At 42.7% G+C, this 17,474-nt stretch overlaps 1 protein-coding gene across 2 annotated transcripts in view; it reads left to right on the forward strand.

Annotated features, from left to right (window-relative positions):
* NAF1 (nuclear assembly factor 1 ribonucleoprotein) overlaps window positions 1-17,474 on the forward strand; it is a 128,799-nt gene that overhangs the window by 78,652 nt on the left and 32,673 nt on the right. Inside the window, exon 9 of one of the 2 annotated variants that reach the window (XM_056561487.1) lies at window positions 1,213-2,340. The exons of the other annotated variant lie outside the window; for it this stretch is intronic. Coding sequence (XP_056417462.1) covers window positions 1,213-1,667 — 455 coding nt within the window. The 3' untranslated portion in view covers window positions 1,668-2,340. Of the gene's footprint in view, window positions 1-1,212; window positions 2,341-17,474 lie in introns of those variants that run through there. 2 annotated transcript variants of the gene reach the window in all.

A 17,474-nucleotide genomic window follows, 5' to 3' on the forward strand; every position in this document is an offset into this window, starting at 1 on the left:
CCTACTAATTTTTGTGCATAAAATTGGATATCATTTTAATCGTATGAACCTACAGAATAAGGTGTAATATTTACAGAAATGTGCGCTGTGTAGAAACTAAAGCCCCCAAAATTTACAAAATGCCGTATTTTTGTTTTCAATTTAGCCCCACAAATATTTTTTTTTACTGGTTTTGCCATAGATTTTGGGGTAACATTATTGATGTAATTACAAAGTAAAATTGGTGGCGCAAAAAACAAGCCTTCATATGAGTTTGTAGGTGGAAAATTTAAAGCTTTATTATTTTTTTAACGCGAGGAGGAAAAAACAAAAGTGCAAAAATGAAAAAACCTGTGGTCCTTAAGGGGTTAAAGTTCCCGCACAATTTGTTGTATCTTTACCATGGAGGCATGAACATGATTGGTATGACTCCTCCCATTATACAGAATAAACTATTGTGCAGAAAGGAAAATGGGTTGTATAATTTAAGCCTTCATCTATTCTGTACATATTGGCTGCACAGTGAGCAGAAGAGAATAATTTACATGCATCAATGTACAGTGATCCCTCAACATACGATGGTAATCCGTTCCAAATTAACCATCGTTTGTTGAAACAATCGTATGTTGAGGGATCTGTGCAATGTTAAATATAGGACATTATACACGCCTGTCCCCGCCGTCACCGCTGCCCTGGATGTCGCCGTCCATTGCTGCCGCCGCGTCCCCGGGGTGTCCCCGCCGCTCCGGAACATCTCTGTTGACTGGGATTGTCGTTCCTCATCGCCGCCATTACATCACTACGCATGCCGCTCCTATTGGATGATGGGACGGCGTGTGCGGCGACGTGATGACGACGATGGAGAGCGTCGGTGATGCAGGGGATCCCGAAGATGACGTCCTGGAGCGGACAGGCAAGTAACCATCACCGGAGCTTACGGGGCACCGTAAACGGCTATCCGGCAGCAGCTGAAGCAGTCTGCGCTTCCGGATAGCAGTTTATGCGATGGCCCTGACATACAAAAGCATGGTCATGAGAGTCCATCGCATGTTGAAATTATCATATGTCGGGGCCATCGTAGGTCGGGGGGGTCACTGTACAATCCATTTTTTTTTTTTTATATAAGTACATTTTTTTATTTTTTTTAGCATACAGTTTAGAGATGAAATAACACAACACGTAATGCAATGCTGCTCATGGTCTTTTTTAACATTGTTCTTATTTGAATTAAAGCAACAAGTGCCCAGCTATCACAACCAGTCTCTGGTGCTCAGATGTCTTCAAGACCTTATGCAAGAAATGGTTCTGCTCCTAGTTTCTCTCGAGGGAGAGGTTCACATCCTCAAGAAAATACATATGGACAACACCACCAACCATATTATTCTTCAGGCTATCCAGGAAATCATATAATGCAGCAGTCATATACTTACCATGATAATTCTCAAGAATATTCTATGCCCCCATCAAATAATGGTTACCACACCCATATGCAGAGTTTCTTTGGACATTATGGTAATATGCAAGCGTTTCCTCCTCCACCTCCAGATTTTAATTGGCCTGCACAAAATTTGCATTATCCTTATATGCCAAACTCTCATCTGTACAATCTACCGCCACCACCACCTCCGCCTCCTCCACCACCACCACCACCACCTGCTCCTCCAAATTCTGGAGAGCCTAGCTATTGATGGATTTTGATGACCTTTTCAGATTTAAAATGTTGTTTTTTAATAGTGTTTTTCAATTTACTTTCAACTTGTTAATAGTAATTTCTGAAACATATAATGCATTGTAAAGGAAATGTTTATAATTGTATTCAGCTTGTTTAGTGAAGTATATTAGTTAATTAACTATATTTCTATAGTAACAAGTCTACAGATTTTAAGGCTTCTTGCATTAAGGTTGTTTTCAGACATGGCAGTTTTTTTTTTTTTTTTTTGGTTGTTTTTTTTTTTTGGGTTGTTTTTTCTTTTTTTTTTTTTCTTGCCAAAGTCAGAAGTGGATCCAGCAGCAAGCAGAAGTAGAAGTCCTTCCTTTATATTTCCCATTCTTCCAGAATCCACTGGCTTTGGCTCAAAAACTGCGGTGGCAGTTTCCAACAAACAAAACTTGCATGTGTGACACACAGCCTTAAAAAGATGTCATACTATTTTCTAGAAATTTTTGTATAAAATCGATATTTTTAACAAATGTTGAATCATTGACTTTAGCTTTCCAAAAAGGATGACTAAATCTTTTATTTTTGAGTTTATTTTATTTTGAATATTATCAGAAATATTTAAAATGTTACTGTAAACTTAAAATTGTATAATCTATAACAAAGCAATGCGCACAACACTATTAAGGTTGTAAATAAATTTGTACATCTAAAATTTTTCTTTCTAAGTGTTATTTTTATTATTTATTTTGATTCAGTCTTTATCAGAGTGTATGCGTTTTTCCATAACAAAATATAAGGGAGTTTTCTTAGAGCATTTTGTGGTGATTTCTTAATTTAGTTTTTTTTGAGTCAAAGCCATAACTAGATTGAGAAGTAGGGGTTTGTCTCTTTATAATTTTTCCTTTAGAAGCCATACCAGGCTTTTGCTCAGAATACTAAATGAAAATCTGCCACAAACACCTGTGTGTGACCCCCCCCCCCCCCCAATCCAAAGAAAAACATATTAAAAGCACCACTGTCATGAGAGTAAAAGCTATCCTCTTGCTCATGAATGGTTAGGATGCAGGCGTGGCCTAGATGCTGCAGTGAGCGAACGCGTGCTCTAAGAGCTCCCACTGCTCTGCTTATATTACCCTGACATCTTCCTATTTTGCTGCTGGCCAGTGCTTACTTAATCCCCCCCGGAGACTGCGGTGCTGCTAGAGGTCTGTGTCCGGTGGAGCTGCGAGTGGCTCCCGAAGGGTTGGCGGAGCTGGTCAGGAGTGCTCGGAGAACGTTTGGATCGGGCGCAGGCAGTGGTGGATCCCTCGCTGGAACCGGACGGTGCGGTCGTGAGCAGAGGGGGGCGCCTATGTTTAGACTTTCTACATTCCTTCCTGGACCCTCGGCCATTCTGATAGAAGGCCGCCATCTTTAGCTTTCGTGGGGGGGGGGGTTCCCTGGGAAACCATAGCTTCTCCTGCCGGACAGAAAGGCTGCTGACGTCACACAGTCCCCTGGCTGAACACCGCTGAGGAGTGAGTACATTTGGGCCCTGAAGGGGTGCTTGCTGGGGCTTGTGTTGCCTGTACTGGCCTCTGGGTCTGTCTGCCCCCTACATTGTCTCCTGCTACCTGCACACTGGCCTAATGACTCTCCACCTGCTCCCTGGGGGCCTGGGCTTGCTGAGACTTGTGGTACCTGTGCCAGCCTCTTCTGCTGCCTGCATATTGGCCTAGTGACTCTCTATCTGCTCCTGGGAGGCTTGGCTTGCTGGCACTTCTGGTGCTACTGGTGCTTTTTGTGGCTTGCCTGGTCACTTGTGAAGCCCTTACTGCTGGCCGATCCCGCATGGCACCTCTCGATTTGCCCTCCCCCTGGCTATGACCCAATAGGCCCTCTAGTGCTTCTCTGATTTCCTGGGGATTGCCTCTGCTATTGGAATACCTCCTTCTGCCTGCACTCTCACCCTAGTGTGTCTCTACCTGCTCTCTGTGTGGCCCTGGATTGCTGTGACTGGTGGTGTTGTCGTTGCCTTCTGCGGACTGACTCCTTCGCTGACTCCTCAGCTGTGTGGCTGCACAACTATTTTTTTGATGGGGACCCTGAAGGTAGGTAGTTGGAATGTACGGGGGCTCAGTTCTAAATTTAAAAGAGCCTTTTGTCTAGACTTTGTGAAACGCCAGTCTCATATTTGCCTACAGGAGACTCATATTACGGGTCAAAAGGTTCTTGCTCTCAAAAGGGCCTGGATAGTGAGAGGCTACCATACAATATTATTCCACCTATGCTAGGGGTGTCTCTATGTTCATCACTAAGTCCTGCTGCTGGTGGTCTCACAGGTGGTCTGTGACCATTTTGGGAGAGATGTGATTTTACGTTGTTCCTTATCCTTTGTTCTTGTCTCTGTTTATGTGCCTCAGTCCTGGAGCTTATTACTAACAGGCTACTGTCTCTTCCCTCTGACCCTGCCCTTTTCATAGTTGATTTCCATGTAGTTCCTGATCCTCTGCTCGTTTGCACCACTGCTGCTGACCCTGACTCCTCCTCCTTTAACACCTGGCATTTGGTGTTGAGCCTGACCGACCTCTGGAGGTGGAAGTGCCCGACTGCTTCTTCAGTTTCCTTCTACTCTGCGGCCCATAGGTCATTCTCTCAAATTGATCTCACACTTGCGTCCGAGGACCTCCTCCCAGTGGTAAGAGATGTTTCCTACACCACTAGGGGGATCTCAGACCACTCTGCTGTATTGGTAGTTCTGCACTTAGGCCCTAGTCCCCCTTCCCTTATATGGGGCATGCACCCTGGTTGGTTGGAGGTGGGGGCGGTAGTGGAGGCTCTGGGAGTTGCTCATGCTGATTATTGGGAGCATAGTACTGACTATCCTGACCCCCTAGTTCAATGGGATGCATACAAGGCCACGGTTAGAGGTGCCTTTATTGTGAGAGCGGCGAGCCAGAGGAAACTTAGGTCAGACATGGAGGGTATGCTGTTACTCCGCCTTCAGAACTCCCACCTCTTGTATGTTAGAAACTCCTCCCCTGAGAATGAGAGGGCGTGGACCAAAGCTCAGAGATCCTTGTTGGTCGTTCAGACAGATAGGGTCCAGTTGCGGTTGGTGGATAGGGAGGCTGCCCTTTTTGAGTTCGGAGATAAAAACGGTAAACTGTTGGCAGGGGAGGGCTAGTCGCTTAAGGTAGTGATGGTGCTGTGGTGGTAGTTCCCCAGTTAGTCAACTCTGTCTTTCGGGACTTTTACTCCTCTCTGTATGCTGCCCCTTTTTTGCCCTGTCAGGGGGAGATTGTATTCTTTTTGCGTGACTTGTCCCTTCCCACACTTAGTCGTGCCCAGGCGGAAGCGGGGGGCGGGCGGTGTATTATAGACTTGATTGCCACAGCCATGGAAGGATGCCTCTAGTTGCTTCACCACTACAACTCCCAGCATGCCCTGACAGCCAATAGATGTCAGGGCAAGCTGGGAGTTGTAGTGGTGAAACAGCTATAGGCACCCTGTGTAGAGGAACTAAGGGCGGAAGTGTTGGCCCCAGCAGGCATCAGTTACATCGTGCCTGCTGGGGATGTCTGCCTGGTAGTGAGCACACTACCAGGCAGACAAGCATTTTTAATATAGTAAAAAAAAAAAAAAAAAATTAAGGGCAGGGGGGGGGGGGGTTAGGGATAGATGGACAATAGGCAGGGGAAAAAAAAAAAGGATGGTGGGAGCTACCCTTTAACCCGTACAGGACCGAGGGTGTATGGATACAGCTTCAGTACCTGGGTCTTAAGGACCCAGGGCGTACCTGTAGGCCTGTGGGAATTTCGGTCCCCGCCGTGTGCCGGGCGGGGACCGGACCGCGGTGACTGCTGATATCGATCAGCAGGCACCCTGCACAAATGCCCAGTGGGGTCATCAGACCCCCCCATGTCGGCGATCGGCGCAAATCGCAAGTGAATTCACACTTGCGATTTGCGCCGATTCCGGGTCATACAGGTCTATGGTGACCCAGAATATAAGGGGGATCGCGGTTGTCCATGACACCTACGATCCCCCTGAAGGGATAGGAGTGAGGTGGCAGGGGTGCCACCCCTCCTATCCCTGGTATTGGTCATCAAAAGCGACGACCAATAGCTGATCGGGGGTGGCAGGGTTAACTTTCGTTTTCCCCGTTCTGCCCACCCACAATAGGCCGGGCAGAACGGGGAACCGAAGAGAACCTGGCGCCGAAGATCCACTTACCCGTCGGTGGAGGCTGCGGGCGACTATCGGTGTCTGAGATCGGCGTGGGCGGCATATCGTGCGGCAGAAGAGGAGGGCTCCCTGGATCCGACGGAAGCCGGTGAGTTGCCTAGCAACATCTGGAGGGTTACAGTCTGAAACCACTATACAGTGGTCTCTACACTGTAGCCCTCCAGATGTTGCAAAACTACAACTCCCAGCATGCCGAGACAGCTGTTTGGGCATGCTGGGATTTGCAGTTTTGCAACAGCTGGAGGTCTACAGTTTAGAGACCACTGCACAGTGATCTCTATACTGCCCTCTAGATCTTGCAAAACTACAACTCTTAGCATGCCCACACAGCAGTTTGCGGTCTGTGCATGCTGGGATTTGTAGTTTTGCAACACCTGGAGGTCCACAGTTTGGAGATCACTGTGCACTGGTCTCTTACTGTAGCCCTCCAGATGTTGCAAAACTGCAAATCCCAGCATGCTCAAACAGCTGTCTCGGCATGCTGGGAGTTGTAGTTGCGTACCTCCAGCAGTTGCATAACTACATCTCCCAGCATCATTAAATGCTGGGAGTTGTAGTTTTGCAACAGCTGGAGGCACACTGGTTGGAAAATACTGAGAACCTAACTGAAGGTTTTCCAACCAGTGTGCCTCCAGCTGTTGCAAAACTACAACTCCCATCATGCACGGTCTGTCAGTACATGCTTGGAGTTGTAGATTTGGAACAGCTGGAGTCCCCCCCCCCATGTGAACGTACAGGGTACATTCACATGGGCAGGTTTACAGTAAGTTTCCTGCTTCAAGGATGAGCTGCGGCAAATTTTTCACTGTGGCGCGGGAAGCTCACTGTACACCTCTGCCAGTGCGAACGTACCCTAAAAACACTACACTACACTAACACATAATAAAGGGTAAAACACTACATATACACCCCCTTACACTGTCCCACCCCCAATAAAAATGAAAAACTGATTGTACAGCAGTGTTTCCAAAACGGAGCCTCCAGCTGTTGCAAAACAACTCCCAGCATTTCCGGACATCCACTGACTGTCCAGGCATGCTGGGAGTTTACCAACAGCTAGAGGCACCCTGTTTGGGAATCACTGGCGTAGAATACCCCTATGTCCACCCCTATGCAATCCCTAATTTAGTCCTGAAATGCGCATAGTGCTCTCTCACTTCGGAGCGCTGTCGTATTTCAAGGAAACAGTTTAGGGCCACATATGGGGTATTTCCGTACTCGGGAGAAATTGCACTACAAATTTTGGGGGGCTTTTTCTCCTTTTACCCCTTATGAAAATGAAAAGTTGGGGGCTACACCAGCCTGTTGTGTAAAAAAATTAAAAGAATTTACACTGCCATGCTGGTGTTGCCCCATACTTTTTTATTTTCACAAGTGTTAAAAGGAAAAAAAAAATTCTACTGAGTACTGAAATACCCCAGTTGTGGGCATAAAATGCTCTGCGGGCGCACAACAAGGCTCAGGAGTGAGAGCGCACTATGTACATTTGAAGACTAAATTGGTGATTTGCACAGGGGTGGCTGATTTTACAGCGGTTCTGCCATAAACGCAAAAAAAGAAATACCCACATGTGACCCCTTTTTGGAAACTACACCCCTCACAGAATGTAACAAGGGGTATAGTGCACCTGAACACACCACAGGTGTTTAATGAAAATTCTTCAAAGTTGGATGGAAAAATGAAGAAAACATGTTTTTTCACAAAAATGCTGGTGTTACCCAAACTTTTTCATTTTCACAAGGAAAAATTGTAAAAAGACCCCCAAAGTTTGTAACCCCATTTCCTCTGAGTAAGAACATACCCCATATGTCAATGTAAAGTGCTTTGCTGGCGCACTACAATGCTCAGAAGAGAAGGAACACCATTGGGATTTTGAAGAGAATATTTGTCCGAAATTGAAGGCCACGTGTGTTTACAAAGGCCCCATAGAGCCAGAACAATGGACCCCATTTTGGAAACTACACCCCTCATGTATTGTAATAAGGGGTACAGTGAGCTTTTACGCCCCACAGGTGTCTGAGAGATTTTTTGGAACAGTGGTCCGTGAAAATGAAAAATGTAATTTTTCATTTGCACAGCCCACTGTTCCAAAGAGCTGTCAAACGCCAGTGGGGGTGTAAATACTCACTGCACCCCTTATTAAATTCTGTGAGGGGTGTGGTTTCCACAATGGGGTCACATGTGGGGGGGTTCCACTGTTCTGGCACCACAGGGGGCTTTGTAAACGCACATGGCCCCCGACTTCTATTCCAACCAAATTCGGTCTCCAAAAGCTCAATGGTGCTTCTCCTCTTCTGAGCATTGTAGTGCGCCAGCAGAGCACTTGACATCCACACATTGGGTATTTCCATACTCAGAAGAAATGGGGTTACAAATGTTGGGGGTTATTTTCTCCTATTACCCCTTGTAAAATGTAAAATTTTAGTGAAAACTTTTTTTTTTTTTTCATTTACACATCTGACTTTAACAAAAAGTTGTCCAAACACCTGTGAGGTGTTAAGGCTCACTGTACCCCTTGTTGTGTTCCTTGAGGGGTGTAGTTTGCAAAATAGTATGCCATTTTTTTAATTTTTTTTTTTGCTGTTCTGGCAGCATAGGGGCTTCCTAAATGTGACATGCCCTCCAAAAACCATTTCAGCAAAATTCGCTTTTCAAAAGCCAAATGTGACTCCTTCTCTTCTGAGCATTGCAGTGCGCCAGCAGAGCACTTGACATCCACACATGGGGTATTTCCATTCTCAGAAGAGATGGGGTTACAAATTTTGGGGGACATTTTGTCCTATTATCCCTTGTAAAAATTTGGGGGAAAACTTGCATTTTAGTGGAAAAAAAAAAAAAATCATTTACACATCCAACTTTAACAAAAAGTTGTGAAACACCAGTGGGGTGTTAAGGCTCACTGGACCCCTTGTTACGTGCCTTGAGGCGTGTAGTTTCCAAAATAATATGCCATGTGTTTTTTTTTTTTTTGCTGTTCTGGCACGATAGGGGCTTCCTAAATGTGACAATGCTCCCAGTCCCGGTATAAATCATGGGGTCACGCTGTGACCCCGTGTCATACCGGATCTGTCCCGGCAGCTAATGACAGCCGGGACCCTGGGTTAATAGCGCGCTTAACCCTTTAGTTAAAGTAAAAGCTTCCCAGCAGCTCAGCCGGGCTGATTGGGACCATCGCGGTGAAATCATGATGTCCCGTTCAGCTAGAACGCGAGTAGAAGTCCCCTCACCTGCCTCTGTCGCATCCGATCGGCGATTGATTGCTCCAAGCCTGAAATCCAGGATTGAGCAATCAAACGCCGATTACAATGATCTTTTCCATGTCAATAGCCTCCAGGGGGGGGGCTATAACACTGCAAAAAAAAAAGTTAGTAAAGATCATTTAACCCCTTCCCTAATAAAAGTAAGAATCACCCCCCTTTTCCTATTTAAAAAAAAAAACTGTGTAAATAAAAATGAACATTTGTGGTATCACCGCGTGCAAAAATGTCCAAACTATAAAAATATATAGTTAGTTAAACCGCACGGTCAATGGCGTACGCACAATAAAATTCCAAAGTCCAAAATAGCGTATTTTTGGGCACTTTTTATATCATGAAAAAATTTATGAAGAGCAAACAAAAAGTCCGATCAATATAAAAATTGTACCGATGAAAACTTCAGATCACGGCGAAAAAAATTAAAAAGTTATAGGGGTCAGAATATGACAATTTTAAACGTATACATTTTCCTGCCTGTAGTTATGTTTTTTTTTTTTTTTTTAGAAGTACGACAAAATCAAACCTATATAAGTAGGGTATCATTTTAATCGTATGGACCTACAGAATAAAGAAAAGGTGTAATTTCTACGAAAAATGCGCTGCATAGAAACAGAAGCCCCCAAAAGTTACAAAATGGCATTTTTGCTTCAATTTTGTTGCATAATGATTTATTTTCCCGCTTTGCCGTGGATTTTTTGGTAGAATTGGTGGCGCAAAAATATGGAATTTTAGGTGCAAATTTGAAAGTTAAGATTTTTAGAACGTGGTGAGGAAAAAAATGAAAATGCAAAAACGGAAAATCTGCATCCTTAAATGGGCACTGTCAGATACAAAGACTTTTGATATGTTGTAAAGCATGCAAAACCAATAGGTTTTGCAATTGCTTTCATTAGAAAATTTTCAGTATTTCATACTGAAAAAGACAGTCAAACAACTGCCCCCCCCCCCCCTGCCTGCTTGGACACATACTAGTCCTACTGTGTCCATGCATCATCACCTATGTCATGGACACACTTCCTTGACTTACAGTTGTGAGAGCAGGGCTCACAGCTGGAGGAAAAATCCTCCCACTGTCAGCTTGTGTCCTGCTACTGTCAGTGAGGACAAGCTGGGAGTTGTAGTTTTGCTAATGCTAGGGGAGTTGTGAGCCGATAGTGAGTGAGGGGATGGAGACCTGCACAGTGAGGCCACACCCCCTCCCTTTGAGAGGCATTCAGATGACCAAAATTTTAAGTGTAATAAAAAAATAAAAAAAAAGTGCTAGACACAGACATTAGATGTACATGGTCAGGATTAGGTTCTGAGTGATATATTAAAAAAAAAAAAAAAATGTTGTTGGATCTGACGGATACGCTTTAACCCCTTAAGGACGCAGGACGTAAATGTACGTCCTGGTGAGGTGGTACTTAACGCACCAGGACGTACATTTACGTCCTAAGCATAACCGCGGGCATCGGAGCGATGCCCGTGTCATGCGCGGCTGATCCCGGCTGCTGATCGCAGCCAGGGACCCGCCGGCAATGGCCGACGCCCGCGATCTCGCGGGCGTCCGCCATTAACCCCTCAGGTGCCGGGATCAATACAGATCCCGGCATCTGCGGGAGTTCGCGATTAAAATGAACGATCGGATCGCCCGCAGCGCTGCTGCGGGGATCCGATCATTCATAACGCCGCACGGAGGTCCCCTCACCTTCCTCCGTGCGGCTCCCGGCGTCTCCTGCTCTGGTCTGTGATCGAGCAGACCAGAGCAGGAGATGACCGATAATACTGATCTGTTCTATGTCCTATACATAGAACAGATCAGTATTAGCAATCATGGTATTGCTATGAATAGTCCCCTATGGGGACTATTCAAGTGTAAAAAAAAATGTAAAAAAATGTAAAGGTAAAAGTAAAAAAAAAGTGAAAAATCCCCTCCCCCAATAAAAAAGTAAAACGTCCGTTTTTTTCCTATTTTACCCCCAAAAAGCGTAAAAAACATTTTTTATAGACATATTTGGTATCGCCGCGTGCGTAAATGTCCGAACTATTAAAATAAAATGTTAATGATCCCGTACGGTGAACGGCGTGAACGAAAAAAAATTTAAAAAGTCCAAAATTCCTACTTTTTTAATACATTTTATTAAAAAAAAAATTATAAAAAATATATTAAAAGTTTTTTATATACAAATGTGGTATCAAAAAAAAGTACAGATCATGGCGCATAAAATGAGCCCCCATACCGCCGCTTATACTGAAAAATAAAAAAGTTATAGGTCATCAAAATAAACGGATTATAAACGTACTAATTTGGTTAAAAAGTTTGTGATTTTTTTTAAGCGCAACAATAATATAAAAGTATATAATAATGGGTATCATTTTAATCGTATTGACCCTCAGAATAAAGAACACATGTCATTTTTACCAGAAATTGTACGGCGTGAAAACAAAACCTTCCAAAATTAGCAAAATTGCGTTTTTCGTTTTAATTTCCCCACAAAAATAGTGTTTTTTGGTTGCGCCATACATTTTATAATATAATGAGTGATGTCATTACAAAGGACAACTGGTCGCGCAAAAAACAAGCCCTCATACTAGTCTGTGGATGAAAATATAAAAGTTATGATTTTTAGAAGGCGAGGAGGAAAAAATGAAAACGTAAAAAGTAAATTGTCTGAGTCCTTAAGGCCAAAATGGGCTGAGTCCTTAAGGGGTTAAGGGATTAAAAAACAAACTTTTAACATTTTGGGAACAGAAGATATAGAACTTAACCTCAAAACAATCTAAGACCCTCTGTCCTTTTTGGGCACATATTAAGAACTCTGGCCATGCTTTAGTCACTTTTCCTGACTAATATATTTGCAATGGTGCCACTACAGTAGAAGTAGTTATACTTAACCCCTTAAGGACCAGGGTTTTTTCCGTTTTTGCCCTTTCATTTTTTCCTCCTTACCTTTAAAAAAGCATAACTCTTTCAATTTTGCACCTAAAAATCCATATGATGGCTTATTTTTTTGCGCCACTAATTCTACTTTGTAATGACATCAGTCATTTTACCCTAAAATCTACGGCGACACGAAAAAAAAAATCATTGTGAGACAAAATTGAAAAAAAACTTTTGGGGACTTCTGTTTCTATGCTGTACATTTTTCGGTAAAAATGACACATTCTCTTTATTCTGTAGGTCCATATGATTAAAAGGATACCCTACTTATGTAGGTTTGATTTTGTTGTACTTCTGAAAAAAATCATAACTACATGCAGGAATATTTTTACATTTAAAATTGTCATCTTCTGACCCCGATAATTTTTTTATTTTTCTGCGTATTGGGCAGTATGAGGGCTCATTTTTTGCACCGTGATCTGAAGGTTTTAGCGGTACCATTTTTGTATTGATCAGACTTATTGATTGCTTTTTATTAATTTTTTCATGATATAAAAAGTGACCAAAAATACACTATTTTGGACTTTGGAATTTTTTTAGCGCGTACGCCATTGATTAATGATATATTTTTATACTTTGAACATTTCCGCACACATTTTTATTTACACTGTTTTTTTTTTTTTTTTAATGGGAAAAGGGGGGTGATTCAAACTTTTATTAGGGAAGGGGTTAAATGATCTTCACTTTTTTTCACTTTTTTTTTTGCAATGTTATAGCTCCCATAGGGGCTATAACACTGCACTCACTGATCTTTTACATTGATCACTGGTTTCTCATAGGAAACTAGTGATCAATGATTCTGCCGCTTGACTGCTCATGCCTGGATCTCAGGCACTGAGCAGTCATTCGGCGATCGGACAGCATGGAGGCAGGTATGGATCCTCTGGCTGTCTTGTAAGCTGTTCGGGATGCCGCAATTTCGGCGTGGCTTTCCCAAACAGCTCCCTGAGCTAACCGGCATTGTTTTACTTTCACTTTAGACACGGCGTTCAACTTTGAACACCGCGTCTAAAGGGTTAATAGCGTGCGGCACCGCGATCAGTGCTGCGCGCTATTAGCCACGGGTTCCGGTCGTTGTTAGACTATGACGTGGGGCCACGCGTTATAGAAAGGGAAAGGACTCGGGACGTACCAGTACGTCCTTGGTCCTTAAGAGGTTAAAGGGCTACTCTGGTGGAAATTTTTTTTTTTTTTTTAATCAACTGGTGCCAGAAAATGTTAAAGATTTGTAAATTACTTCTATTTAAAAATCTTATTCCCTCCAGTACTTATCAGCTGCTGTATACTACAGAGGAGGTTCTTTTCTTTTTTAATTTCTTTTGTCTGACCACGTTTCTCTCTGCTGACACCTCTGTCCATGTCAGGAACTGTCCAGAGCTTGAGTGGTTTGCTATAGGGATTTGCTCCTGCTCTGGACAGTTCCTGACATGGACAGGTTTCAGAAGAGAGCACTGTGGTTAAATAGAAAATAAATTCAAAAATAAAAGAACTTCCTCTGTGGTATACAGCAGCTGATAAGTACTGGAAGGGTTAAGATTTTTAAATAGAAGTCATTTACAAATCTGTTTAACTTTCTGCACCAGTTGATTTAAAAAAAATTTGTTTTCCACTGGAGTATTCCTTTAAACTTTCAGATAATGCCAGATTTGCACTGTCCCTCTTTAACCTGTTGGGGATGGAGGGCGTACGGGTACGCCCTAGCGTCCCAGTACTTAAGGACGGAGAGCGTACCTGTACGCTCGCCGAGCGGGGATTGGACCTTGATGACTATCATCTATCAGCAGGCATCTCGGACATTGCCTAAGGGGATCCTGAGACCCCCTCATAACAGCGATCGTCGTGATTCGCCGGTCAATTCTGACTGCTGAATCACGGCACTTCAGGGCTGATAGTGTCTCTGTGACCCGATTGCCAGATCATCCTAAAGGATAGGAGCAAGCTGACAGGGGTGCCACCTCCTCCTATGTCCTGCCATTGGTCGGTCAGGACTGACCGACCAATGGCAGGGGGGGGGGTTAAAGTTTAGCTCTGCCCACCCAAAGAAGTCCGGGCATAGCGAGGTGGGGGTGTACTAGAAACTGGCGCAGGGGTCTTACCCGGCAGGCAGTGCACGAGCAGCAGCGGTGGCAGGCACAGGAAGAGCTGCGCAGCGGAAGAGGAGGAGACTGCGGGGGAAAGTGAAGATCCTCTTTGGTGAGCTGCCGAACTACAATTCCCAGCATGCCTGGACAGTCTGGCAATGCTTTGAGTTGTAGTTTTGTAACATCTGGAGGCCCACAGTTTGGAATTTTTCACCATGAAATGATGCAAGTATCGACAAAAATTAGAAATTAGAGAAATTAGAGACAAAAAAGTAGAATATGTCATGAAAAAACAATCTCAGAATCAAATTCAAAAGTAAAGGCATCTCAGAGTTATTAATGCTTAAAGTGACAGAGGTCAGATTTACAAAAAATGCTCCCATCCTTCCGGTCAAAATGGGCTCCATCCCCAGGGGGTTAAACTACCAACACAAACTTAATTTTTAACATCCCTTTGTCCTGACTAGCTAACCTGCCTGAAGCCCTTCATCCTTCATCTGTCACTTAATATCTAGCATCCTCTCTAGGAGAAGAATTTGCGAGACCCCCATACATAATCGACAGCTAGCTAGTTCTGCCACAATTTACAGGGTTGAATTACTTTTTACTATGTTAAAATGTCCGGGAAGTCACAGGAAATGGAAGTGGTCCCAAAAAGGAGTTGCTCCAGCAGTTTCCAGGAGGGACAAAAATATGTATGGTGTATGTGGCGCCTTGAGGATATAATTCAGTCAGACAAGTATCCTAGGTAGTTAGGGTTACTTGTTTATTCCATAAAAAGGGACAGTCCATACATTTGCAGAAATATATGGAGCAATGTTAAAAGATAAAATAAAAGAATAAATAAATAAAAAGACAAGGCAAGTGGAATAGCAACGCGTTTCGCAGGGTGATGAAGCTGGGATCACCCTGCGAAACGCATTGCTATTCCATTTGCCTTGTCTTTTTATTTATTTATTTATTCTTTTATTTTATTTTTTTACATTGCTCCATATATTTCTGCAAATGTATGGACTGTCCCTTTTTATGGAATAAACAAGTAACCCTAACTACCTAGGATACTTGTCTGACTGAATTATATCCTCAAGGAGCCACATACACCATCCATATTTTTGTCCCTCCTGGAAACTGCTGAAGCAACTCCTTTTCGGGACCACTTCCATTGCCATGACCGACACAGTTGCGGTTCGGATGTAAGGCTGCCAGAGGATATGTGGAGAGCTGCCATACTCTTTCAACGCTCAAAACAGTGTTGTGCCTGCCGCACAACACGAATAGGTGAGTGAAATACCATTCACCCGCACTAGACAAACTAACACTGTCTTTATGTGACTTGCATTTATATATGTGATTACTGTTTGAGCTAAGGGAAGCTCCTACTTCCATATATACTGAAGTCCCAAATAGATTATATTTGTTTCTTTTGGTTACCTTGGATTACGTGCCATTCTCTGTTCCTATTATTCCATATATATCCTGCATCGGGAAGTCACAGAACATACAACAGGTCCTGCACAGTCCCGCAAACTTCTGAAATGCCACAGAGGGCTGATAAAATGGCACAGGGTGTACTATCCATAAAAGCTGTGACAAAATATTTGTGAGAGGGGGCTGGATTGGACACACATGTTGCGGGAGTGGAACACACCATGAAGGTATGGATGAAAATGATCAGAAATCCGATGGGAGTAGGCAGGAGCGAGATTTAGAACACAGTCCTGCACAGGGCATGATCTGCTACTTGTGATTGATCAGCAAAACTATACGTACAAGGTAACTCCCTCTTCCCTCCTTGCTTGATCTCTCAGTCTTTCTGAATCTCTGCACTATGTATATTGGAACTTATTTGGATATTTTTATCCAAACTTTCTTTCACGTAGTTTACAGTTTTTCAATAACAAAAAGGCTTTGAATGGGTTGAATGATACTATAAAAAAAACATGCAAATAGAAACTTTATTTTTATTCTAAAATTATTTTGGACTATGGGATGCCTTTATTGCATGGGTTATTAATAATAGTTTTGTTTGAAAAACTCTTGGTTGTGTGGGAGGATGGAGTGGATAGGTTTCAGAAGGGTTATACTATGTCGCTGTATTGATGTCTTTTTTTGGGGGGATTACATGTATTATCTTGTAATGTGCAAAGTATGGCATGCTTTAATTTTTGCCCTTGTTTTTATTTTCTTTGATAGCGTTATGTTTATTATACTCTCATTTGCCTTTGCCTGGGTTGCATCCCAGCTCTTGTCACTTTTTTTTTGCCAGTCTTCAAGCAACTTTAACTAATTGGCTGATTCTAAAATTATTTTGGCCTAGATTGTAAGCAAAAAGGGAAAATAACTTCTGAAATAAAATTGGAGAGATCAAAACCATTTTCGGGAAATGTAGGCTTTATGTATTATTACTATGATTTCGTCATGTGAAGTTAAATGTTGCACTTGCTCTTATAAAGATTGGTATGTATATATCATCAACGCCTATTAGCTATAAATTGTACTCAGTAGGCTATCCTCTCTATACATGTAGTGTACAATTAAGTTAAAGGAAAAACCTAGGAGGCCTTTTATTAATTCATTGCAACTCCTTTTAATGTATTGTACATCCCCTGCTTTGCTGCAATATTAAACATTTATGAGGAAAGTAGTGATTATGATAAAATTAAATAATATACATTTTTTTGTTGTGCTGTGCTTAAATCAGTCAAGGAAAAAATATTATGTAAAGTTTACAGCTGAAACTATTCTTAATATCACATATTAAGGCTACTAAAAATGAGGAAATTTTGTTCAGTCTGAAAGGGATTAAATCTCTTTTCTAAGTACAATATTGATGGCCATTAATATAACATCTATTGGTGTTTGATGCCTGGGACCACCCACTTATAAGCAAAGGAAACAGATTGAAGCGGCCTTGCCCTGCTTAATTCTGTACAGTTGTGGTCCTGCAGATCAGAGTCCCACCAGTTCCTCAATTATAATCTAGATAGACTTTCAATGTTTAGTTAAGGAAACCCTTAGCTGTTTTCGGGTCTTTGTCTGTTATACAATAAGACTATATTAAATCTTACTTTTTTCTACATTTAAATATTATTATACAAAGCATTTTAAATCCATTTTATTCATATTTTTTTTTGTTTAGTTCAAATCTTTGACAAGTATCACATACATATTTGGGGTAGATTTATGAAACGTTGTCCATAGCAACCAGTCAGATTGCATCTTTAATTTTAAAAAGGCCTCTGACTAAAGAAAGCAGTGTGATTGGTTGCTATGGTCAACTGGTCAACTTTTTCTCGGCACAGATTTTGATAAATCTCCCCATGTCTCCTTGGTTAGCACAGATTAGG

Source organism: Hyla sarda, chromosome 1 (assembly GCF_029499605.1).
Source record: "Hyla sarda isolate aHylSar1 chromosome 1, aHylSar1.hap1, whole genome shotgun sequence".
In the NCBI taxonomy this organism is placed as follows: Eukaryota; Metazoa; Chordata; class Amphibia; order Anura; family Hylidae; genus Hyla; species Hyla sarda.